We start from the raw sequence: 10,804 nt of genomic DNA, 5'->3' as shown, positions 1-10,804 counted from the left end.
GAATGACTTGGCCAAGATCCCATAATTATGAAGCTACAGAGCAAAGATATGAACTCAGTTCTGTTGAGTCCCCAGTCCTTGGGCTTGACCATCACACTTCACTGACACTCTTCTATGTCCTTTTCCTTAATAACTATTTAAATTTATTCTCAGGGAATTTGCATATTTTGGAACATCCCCTGATGCTATGGATCTATGGATTTACACTTAACAAAACAATGTGGTTTTTTTCCCCAATGATTGAGACGTATGATAAATAATCTAATATTCACAGATGTAGAAACAGTCCAGGTAATGATTAATCTGAGTCTTTATGAGTTGGAACTCAGTACTGGGGAGAATACCCAGGAACCATTAAATTAGTCATTCTCTCCTCCTAGGTATGATATATATTTTCTAATGCAGATTTGCCCAATGTTTTAATATTTATGAGGCATTTTATAAATATAAGCCTTTCAATGTCTTTGTGAAGATTCATTAACACAATTTTACAGATGAACAAACTAAGAGTCAGAGAGGGTAAGTGATTGCCATGGCCACATAATAAGTATTATCAGCATGTTCCAATTAACTTCTGCTAATTTAAATTTAAAAATTTTACATTAATATAGGAGTGTTCAATTGATAATACATTAGTTAAATTTTTCTATTCTTTCCCAGCCTTAATATTTTATAAATTATTTTGGCTCTTTCACTTGGTCCATCAATTTCATAAATGTACCTTCAGTAAAAATAACTAGGTTCTCTAATAAAATATGTGCTTTGTGATAATTATTTTGAAAATGAAAACTTAAAATATTGGAAATATAGAAAAACAGAATAAGCTGAAATACAGTCTCAGAGTAAGGCACTTTAAAGATATCTTAGTGGTTTTAGCTGAAGATAAGTACCACTTGTCCAGGTCAGAAGCATCTGGCCTTTGAGATAAACATCCTGTTACAGCTGGAACCTCAGAGACAGACATACAAATTACTATACTGTTTTTCTTCCTATTTGCTTGAGAAAGTAGCTACCTCCTAAATCAAGCACCAAAGATCATTCTGTGAGGACGCAGTACACTCTGATGTGAATAAGAGGTTGAAAGTGGTAATTCCAAATGTTCCGAGCCCTCTTTAGTTTGCCTTTGAAGATGTTGTATCTTTGAATTTATATGAGCATGTTCAAGCACAACATTTCTTGAGTTAACCAGTCCTATATCTTATTTCTTATTCAACTTCAGGGTGTTCTCTATATCGAATTGTCTGGGAGATAGTAAACTAGTGTATTTCTTCATTCTCTAGATCCAGTTCAATAAAGATCTGTTAAGATATTGCCTTTTGTAGTCCAATAATTACTAGAACAAATTACCAGATGCCTTTACTTATTCTGAAAGTTGTTACCTGGCCTAAAAAAAACAATCTCTTTCCAAATCTACTCCCACGAGATCTTCTACCAATCTATATGTTAATATTTAAAGTTCCTCATTAGTACAAAGTTATGTAACTTTTCACACTCGTGAATCCCTTAGACATCTCTAGCTCAGGTTTAACATTATGAATACAGATTTTTGTTGTTTTTTTTAAAAAGGAGGATTCTATTCTTCTTTTGAAGAGTTTTTCTTACGTAAAGCCTTCTGAATCCTTCATACCTCACTATCTCAGCTGTGCACTGAAAGTAATGTTATTTTTCTCTGTTTTTGCACATGGAATGAGAATAGTTCAGGAAAACGCCTCGGTTTACCTCTGAGTTACCTGAAACACATGGAAACCAATGTTTACAATTCTGTATCTTTTGGTCCTTGGAAATGCTCAGGCCTCTTAGCAAAAACATTCTGTCTATAAATTACTGAGGACCAAATCCTCGGGCCTTAGCAGAAAATCTCAACCTGGCTCTCTCAATATTCACAGATTTGCTGTATAGAAGCCAATTGATAAGACTGAGGAGACAGGTACATCTCCTGTTCCCTTCTAGCAGGCAGCCTAGGTTTTCAAAGTTAAGGGAAAAGGATGTATTCGCTTATCTAGCTATCCACACATATTCAATGCTTGGCTTCCCAAGGACTAGTCATTGGTCTTTATACTTACTACCAACATAAAGGTCCCCTCCCCCTGACCTTCTGTATGTCTGTCTTCTGTCTGTGGAAGAAAAGTTGTAAACCATATAGACAAGAACTATATCTTCCCATGCTGGTCTAGCACCCTACTAGTTCTTACTAGAACATGATATTGAGGAGGGGAGATGGAAGGCATTGCAACTGATAAATGATTCCCCCAAGAGTTATCTCAGTATTTATCATGGTTCATGTTTTATGGGTGGAGAAGCATGGTGGAATGGAGTGGCTGTTAAGTCATGCACATATAAATATAATATGAATCACTGGAAGTTAGAAAATAAAAGTTATAAATGCCACATTATTGACCTAGATTATCCACCTTGGTAGGAGCTGAGATGGGGAGAGTTTGAAGGGCAGGGCAGTGTTTTGTTAAGACTGACGGACTGCTATAATACATTTGAAAGCACAATGATATGCCTAAGATTTAAATTAAATTAAGAATTTAGGCAGGATTCTAAAGAATTCTTTGAAGTTGAAAATATGTATTTTGGAAAAAAATTAGCTTAAATGATTTATAAAAAAATAAAATGAAGAAACATCCTAAATAAGTACCTTCTTTGGGCCAGATACTTTACATATTCTCATTTAATTGTCAAAATAAGCCAGAGGTGAGAAAAATTAGCTCATTTTGTCCCCAAAGAAACTCAGACTCAGGAAGGTAAAGTAACCAGCCCAAGGGCACATTGCTCATGCTCTTTCATCCAACTAGCACCAATTCTATGAATAACCAATCTGCTCAAATATTCATGGAATTTGAATTTAATGTTGGTATCTTTATAGTGTGAGTTAAGGTTCAGTATTAACTTTGAATTTCAGCACTGGATCGTTAGTCAACCATGAATCAGTCAACACTATTTGATCATCTAATACGGACAAATGATGAGGATATTGAGAATTCTGAAAGAAAATAATATCGTATTCCTGAGGTGGATAACATCTGAAAGAGAACATAGAATGTGCACAAATCTACAGAGAAAGGTATACACCTACAGAAATATGGATACACCCGGAGTCATTTTGTAAGCAAAACAATGAGAAGGAATTGACTAGTGGTGGATGTTACAATGACCTGGGTTAAGATAGGCTCGATACTTTTATGACTAGAAGTTAATTTTACAGAATTTAAACACGGCATAGGTGTCATTATGTGCCAGGCATAATAAACTGAGCGTAAATAATCCTCATTTCAACCTTGTAAAGTAGGTACTAGTTTAAAAATTAACACCATTCTTCCAAAAATTCTATTAAGTAGGAAGGTTTGGGGGATTGCTATTTAGAACCAGAGCTGCAGTTTAAACACCCTTACAGTCTTAGAATGATTTATGAATGGAGCATTAAACCATGTATCTTTGTAGTGGTTACATTTTCATAATATGGTAAGGCACTCTTGTCCATTTAGGAACAGTTAACTCCCACTGCGCAAAATTGCTCATTACATACGTTGTTCGTTGTTCAGTGTTGTCTATCCGGTAAGCACTAAGTAATTAGTTATTAAATGATGTCTGTAATAACGTGGAGGGTAAGATATTCTACATCAAAGAAATTCACACTGTCATTACTATTCCATCCCCAAGCTACCAATCCCTTTTCAAATTGAAAAGGTCTTTTTCGCCTAACAGTGTTGCTTTTTCCTGATAATAAAGGCCCACCTCTAAAAACCATCAAGCTACAACCCATTAAAATGAATGAACATTTTAGAAGCCTGCTAAGGTAATTCCACGTTTTAATGAGGAGGGCAGGGTTCTAGGAATATTTTCACCCCCTTGCCTCGTATAGGTGCTTTCTTACCAGCAGTCTGGAGCGGAGGGTGAGCAGTGTCAGCTTCCACTAAGCCCCTCACCCCCCAACACACAAACACACACCCTCAGTCTGCTGCCTAATCTTGCACGCAAGGCACCACGAAATGGGCTCTTTATATATATGCACTTCCACAGCTACCTACATACCCACGCACACGCGTGTGTGCCCATGTAGGGGTGTGTTTTGTATATATGTGGTGTGAGCCCGCGTTGATTTCCCCCTCCTTTCCCTTGACCCCTGGGGAACCTCGGCCGTTCCCGGGAACTCGGGGAATCTCGAGATGAGGCAAATAGCCCTTTTCCCTTCCCTGGTGGCTGGTCCCGCTGCGTCCCATGAATCTGCAATGCTTCGTCTCACAAGCAGCTAATAAAGGGAGACTGAGAAGATGAGCAAGAGGAGAATACATGGACGAGGAAGGGGCCGCTGTACAAGAGACGATGCTTCGCGAGCTACCGAGCTATGACTGCGTTTTTACAGACGAAGCCCTAGGAAGCTGGAGGGGAGGCAAAGAAACTCCAAACCTAAAATCCTCTGAGATTATTTTTCTAATTGCGCCTGGAAACCACCGCTTGGCGTGTGTCCTGAGCGGGGTTCAGGAATCCAGGGAAGCGCGGGCTGAAACTCGCGGCGCGGCATCGGGCACTTTGCGCTTTGGTGGGGTTTGCGCTCCGAAGACGCGTCCACACACCATTTTCCCAGGCGTTGTGCGGGTTTCTTAAACCGCCAGGCTGCTGCCTCAGAAGGGAGTTTCTAGAAGCGCCTATTCTACTGCCTCCCCTCCCCATTTTTTTTGGTTTTTACCCCCGCGAGGAGCTTCTCCAGCTCCACTGCGTCCGCCCTCCGAGGGGTACAGGTGCCGCTGTCCCGGCTGCTGCCGCCCCGTCCGCCGACGCCGCCTCCTCCGGGCCGGCCTGGGGGCTTGACCCGGCGCCGCTGCATCTCGAATGGTCTTCTGCCTGGGCGCTGCGGCCGCTGCCCGTCGCCCGGGACTCCCCGCCCTCCCGCGCGACCCCGCGCCCGGGCGGGCGGCGCTTGCGGCGGGCAGGGGGCGGGGAGGGGAGTGGGGGTTCGGCCGGGGGTAGCCGCCTCCTCCGCAGCCTGCCGGCGCCTCGAAACCGGGACCTGCCTCCGCCTTCTCCTCCAGCGGCTCCATCCCGCCCCCCGCGCCTCGTCCTCCCGCCGCCCCCGCCGCCGCGCCCCCGGTGGCTGCCTCGGCGGACCGGGGAGGGGGCCCGCCGCGTCCGCCGCCCGTTCGGCTCGGCCCGGCCGGGGAGGCGTGCATGCCGCTGCTGCCCGCGGCGCTCACCAGCAGCATGCTCTATTTCCAGATGGTGATCATGGCAGGGACGGTGATGCTGGCGTACTACTTCGAGTACACGGACACGTTCACCGTGAACGTGCAGGGCTTCTTCTGCCACGACAGCGCCTACCGCAAGCCCTACCCGGGCCCGGAGGACAGCAGCGCCGTGCCCCCGGTGCTCCTCTACTCGCTGGCCGCCGGGGTCCCCGTGCTCGTGGTAAGCCCGGGGGTGCTCGCCCTCCCCGCCAATCCCTTCTTTCGCCCGTCGCCTTCGGGGTTGAGGCCCCGCGGAGGGTCGGGGCACGGCAGCCTTTGCCTTCTAAGTTCCTGCAAGTTGTGGGCAGCCCCTTCCCCAGAGGACATTCTTCTAGGGCGCATCGGGGTGGGTGCGAAGGAAGCCCCCGTCTCTCCCCACGTGCCACCCCCGCACCCCCTGCGGTGGCTGCAGTGTGGGGTGACGGGAGGAGGATGGGAGGAAACGGGTCAGGGCAGGGGAGGAGGTGAGCCTTTGGGATGAATTTTTACTTCTTCCACTCCGTGGCGTGGCCTTGCTCCGCTGGCCGCCTCCTCTCAGATTGCGCCTGGAAGATGAGCAGCAGCGGGGCCGGCGAGAGGGAGAGGGGGATCAATTGCTGGGGTGTGGAAGGGGCTCCTGCTTCCCGAGTCCGGGCGCGTTTTCCTGTGCTACCACCTCTTTCCCTTTCAGATGAATGTGCCAGTGGAACTAAGCTGACCAGAGAACAAATGTCTACAAAAATATGTGTCAATTCCTAAATGAGGAGGCTCCAGCAACAGCGCTTGCTGAAAAGCAGGAGCTGTGCCTAAATTACAAGATTTATTTAAAGGTTGCTCCACTCTGGGCAGCTTAAGTCCTTTTCTCTTACAGCATCACTGAGAATACCTTTTGGATTTATGGACTGGTTGTGTGTGTTTATATGGACACACACACACATATATACACACACACATACATATGTAATTATTAGGATAATAATCACATAATAATTTACATATGTGTATATGGTGCAAAGTTATTGGTAGGAAATGGGTAGTGTTTCCTCAGAAAACATTATGGTTCCTTTAATGTTGTCAGAGTATTGGAGATTCCCGCTCTGTGGTACAGGTTCTCTCTCTCTCTCTCTCTCTCTCTCTCTCTCTCTCTCAAGAGATGACAAAAAGGAAATTAAAAAATGAAGAGGGAAGGGAAAGAGAAGTTTTCTTTTCAGTGGTTGAATGTGTAAATTGCAGTAGTGAATGCTAAGAACATCTGTCATATCTGTTAGGTTGGAATATTCATGTTTTCTTTGACTTTAGGGGAAATGATTTAATAATTTAAAAAATAATGACAAGTTCCTAACACACATAATGGAATTCCATGAACAAACCAAGGAACTTCTTGCTAACTTCAAAGTAACTTTGTTTATCGAAGATGCTGTGATAGTTGACTTCAAATTCACCTCCAGCATACTGATTTGGAAAGTGTTAGACCTCGCACCAGAAAATGTTCTGTTTTGTTTTTTTAACTGTAATTTGCTAAAATGTGTCAGAAACCCCAAATCCAGCTTCATGTTTGTGTTCTCTCTCTTCCATTTGAAAAGCTGGAAGAGAAAAAAAATTGGTCTTTTTGGGGGCTCTTTTTGCTTTCTGCAGTTGTTGGGTTTCCAGGCACATGTTTTTCAGGAGATTGAATAGCTCAGGGATTTTTCAAAGATTTTTTTTTTTTTGAAAGAAAAAAGCCTGTCACTTTCAGGTCACTGATTGGGTACAACCACAATCAATACTGTCTGTAACTCGTCCTTTGGTAATTACCATTCTATTCTGTCTTATTTAAATGAGATAGCACTTTTCAGATCCTAACCATCCATCCATGGTGGCAGATGCCAGTTAGAGACAAGAACATATTGGCCCAAAGATTTTGATTATTCTCCACTTAGGGGGAACCTGGGACGGGAAAGGGAATTATTTAGTCATTACTGAGTGCCTGCTCTGTGCTGGGCACTGACTAGTCATAGCCCCATATGCTTCTCAGAGCAGCCCTTCCAGGAGGTATTCTCTCCAATTAACATTTCGGAATCATATAATAAACTAGAAACACCTGAAAACAAAAATGGTGTTTGTATGCCCATGGGACTGATGCCAAATGACATGGTACTTCTACTTCCAAAGAATATGTTCTCTGAAAGTAGACGAGAGACGGCTGATGGATAGGCATCTAGAATATAAATTGAGAGATTTTGAAAGGGAGGATCCAATGGGATTTCCATATTTTGACTTTCAGTTCTTTAGTTACAAGACAAGGAATTTGGGAGTCGGTGTGAAGAGAAGAGGTGTTGGGTTTTAGAGGATAGCTGTGCTGCTGGCCTTTGTTCCCCTTTCTGCTCTTCCAAATGATATACTCTCACCATGTGAAAATTTGGGAACAGTAATGGCAGCTCTGCCTTTTCATTCCTCTCAAGAACACTGGCTTAGCACAGTCACTGTGTGTGAAAATAATATTATTAATAATAATATTAGTAGTGCTCATCATTTGTTGAGTTGTATACTTTATACCCATCTAATATTTGCATTATCTATGAAATATTTGCCTTATCTATGAAAGCAATTATTATTATTGTCACCTAACATTTGGGAAAACTGAGGCTTAGAAAGATTAAGTAACTTGCCCAAGGACCATGGCTAAAAATGTTATACCCAGAATTTTACCGCCACTGTGTCAAACTCCCAAGCCTGTGCCTTTTCTATTACAATATACAAATTCAGTTTACTCATAAATCATTCTTCTAAATAAATGCCCCAAACAGTCTCTTTCCCCATCTCTTACATTTCTTGGACTGTAGTGATAAAGATTCTTCATAATATATATTTTTACCCTCAAAACTCATTTATAATCCTTGAAATTAATTTTGAAAAGTAGCTCTCCTCACTATCACAATCTGTGGTTTTCTTGCAGACTTGCTAAATTTATTTATCTAAAACTTAAAAGCAATATATCTTTTCAATTTGTCACTGTTATATAGTGTTGACTTGGACCCAGGTTTGGAGTCTAACAAATTTGGATTCAGATCCAAAGTACCTCCTGCTGCTCTGTTAACAGTTGGGAACTGTACTTGCTGTGTAACCGTGGACAACTTATTTAAGCTTATTAAGCTTTGATTTCCTGAGTCATAAGATTTTGAATAGTAAATGAGATATAATATGCAGATGTCATCCTTGGCCCATAGTTGATACTCCATTATCATTAATGTTATTAATAAAATAATAATTCAGTAAATGTTTATTGAATTCCTGTGTTGTAAGCACCATATCAGGCAGAGTATGGGTTATAAAGGGAACTTCAGAAGTAAACCATGGTCACTGATCCTAAGGAGTTTACAGCCTAATTTGGGAAATTAGGTAAACATGCCAACGCATATAATATAAATCATCATAATAAAAGTGTCATGTATACATATATATGTATATAAATATATATGTATCTATATACCACAAAGACCTCTGGTGATTCAGAAGATAGGATTATTTTTATTGGGAGGGGTGAGGAAAGGCTTCCTGAAGAAAATGGTGGCATTTGAGATGTGACTTGAAGGAGAGGCTGAAATGGAGTTTGACTCAGGACGTCACAGAAGCAGCTACGTGAACAACCTGTTGGTAGCAGGAAATGCAGGCTGTACTCTTGAAATAGTGATTGGTTCATCTTGTTTCGAAGAGTGCTGTGCGGGGAACATGTGGGTATATGGCTGAAGAGGACGACTAGGGTCTCATTAACGAGACTTGAAATGCCAGGCTGAGAGTTCTTCTCACTTTGTTAGGAATTGTATAGGGACATTGTCTGATGGGTGGTGTTTTAGGACATTTTGGGGACAGCAGTGTATGGCTCTTCTATTATTAAAATATCTATATAACATAATTTTAAACTCTTCATTCCCAAGTCTGTTTTGTGTTGTGAAATATTATTATTTTAATTGTGTTTTCCAAGAACACCTGTAATTTGGGCTCATTTACAAAGATGACATGATTTATAAACTCTTTAGGTATTGTTTCGTTTGACCTGTATGCATAGCGTTTGCCAAAGTACCATGTATGGTATTTACAGATATAAATTTAATTAGTGATCTTTGGCTTTCATTGATTGAAAGAACTGGTGATGGCAATGGTTTCTGCTCCCCAAATTTGGGTACAGTGGCCACTAGCAGCTATTGTTCCTTAGATGTCTGTGCAACACGGATGATTGGAAGGAGAGGAAGCTAGACCATCCATCATCATAGAGCCAGAACCAAGACAGAAAACTAGCACCAGGCAGGGCAGGTTTGAGGGAACATCTCTGATTCTTTCTGTCTGCATCCCCAGGAAATTCCCTCTGGACTCTGAGACTCTGAGGGATGTAGCTACTGCTGCTATCCCAAGGGTGTTGCGCCTCTAAATGTGGCAGAGGTAAATGATGACAGAAAGGCATTTTGTCTCCTGACCTCATCATATTGAATCAAAGTGCCTAAAGCTTTCCTATAGACCTCTTCTCCCTCAAACCTTGCCTTGGGGGCCCCCTCGTGTCTTCACTCCTGGAACACACTCCTGTGGCTGTGGTCCAGGAGAAAAAGCCCAGACATGGGTGTTAGACAAGTCTGGACTCTTATCACAGTGTCTTTCACTTACTAGCCGTGTGACCTTGGGCAAAATTTCCTTATTCGTAAACTGGAGATAAAAATGCCTACCTCTTGAGAGGCGGTACATGTAGACGTTAAGATCACAGACTCGGGAGTCAGTCTGCCTGGATTTGAAGCCCAGATCTGCCACTTTCCAGCTGTGTGAACTTGAGCTAGTCTCTCTATGCCTCAGTTTCTTTGACTGTAAAATGGAGATCATCTGACTATTAGCCTCATAGGATTATTATGAGTATGAAATGGTTTAACATATGTATCAGAGTAGTGCCCACCTATATACATGTTAGCTACCATTAGTCTTCCCAAGGTTGTGATGATTAATCAAAATAAACTATTTAAAGCATCTAGTAAAATACCTTTGTTTGTTAGTGGATTTCAGGGCTGATAAAATATTAGAGATGGACAGAGGCCACCTAGTTCAATCCACTTACCCACAAAAATTGGGGAGTCTTAATAGCAAGAATAGTAAAACTCAATCCGAACTCTGTTCTTGAAATTAAGTCAATGATTCCTACCTTTGACTATGCCTCCATTTCTTCAAGTGGGCTAACGCTAGCTACTCTCTCTATGTACCAGACACTGTATAACGTACACTTAATGTATTACTTCATTTAATGCTCAACGTGGTAGTACTTTCTTTAAACATATGTACTATCATTAAACCCATAAACTCATAAACTTTATAAATGAGAAATATTATGTTTAGTGAGATTATATGTCAGACTTTTATTAAATTATTTAAATCCATTAATATAATTAATCTTCATAAATTTATGAAGGAGACTTGGATGTAAAAATGTTAGATGACCAGTCCCACAATGACAATGCCAGAGTTGTCAAAGCCAGTGCATTTAGTTCTTTTGTTATATACCTTTATCCTAACACATTAAATGGATCTTGAAAGATTTTTAGTCATAGTGATTCAATACTAGAAGAGTCAAAATTTTCTCAAAT

At 41.8% G+C, this 10,804-nt stretch overlaps 1 protein-coding gene across 2 annotated transcripts in view; it reads left to right on the top strand.

Moving 5' to 3' along the window:
- Positions 1-5,163: 5,163 nt before the first annotated feature.
- PLPPR5 (phospholipid phosphatase related 5) overlaps positions 5,164-10,804 on the top strand; it is a 108,601-nt gene continuing 102,960 nt past the window's right edge. For both annotated transcript variants that reach the window (XM_058538610.1, XM_058538609.1), the window contains exon 1: positions 5,164-5,409. In XM_058538610.1, coding sequence (XP_058394593.1) covers positions 5,173-5,409 — 237 coding nt within the window. In that variant the 5' untranslated portion in view covers positions 5,164-5,172. The remainder of the gene's footprint in view (positions 5,410-10,804) is intronic.

Source organism: Diceros bicornis, chromosome 4, assembly GCF_020826845.1.
Source record: "Diceros bicornis minor isolate mBicDic1 chromosome 4, mDicBic1.mat.cur, whole genome shotgun sequence".
Lineage (NCBI taxonomy): Eukaryota > Metazoa > Chordata > Mammalia > Perissodactyla > Rhinocerotidae > Diceros > Diceros bicornis.
This window is presented reverse-complemented; position numbering and strand designations above follow the sequence as displayed.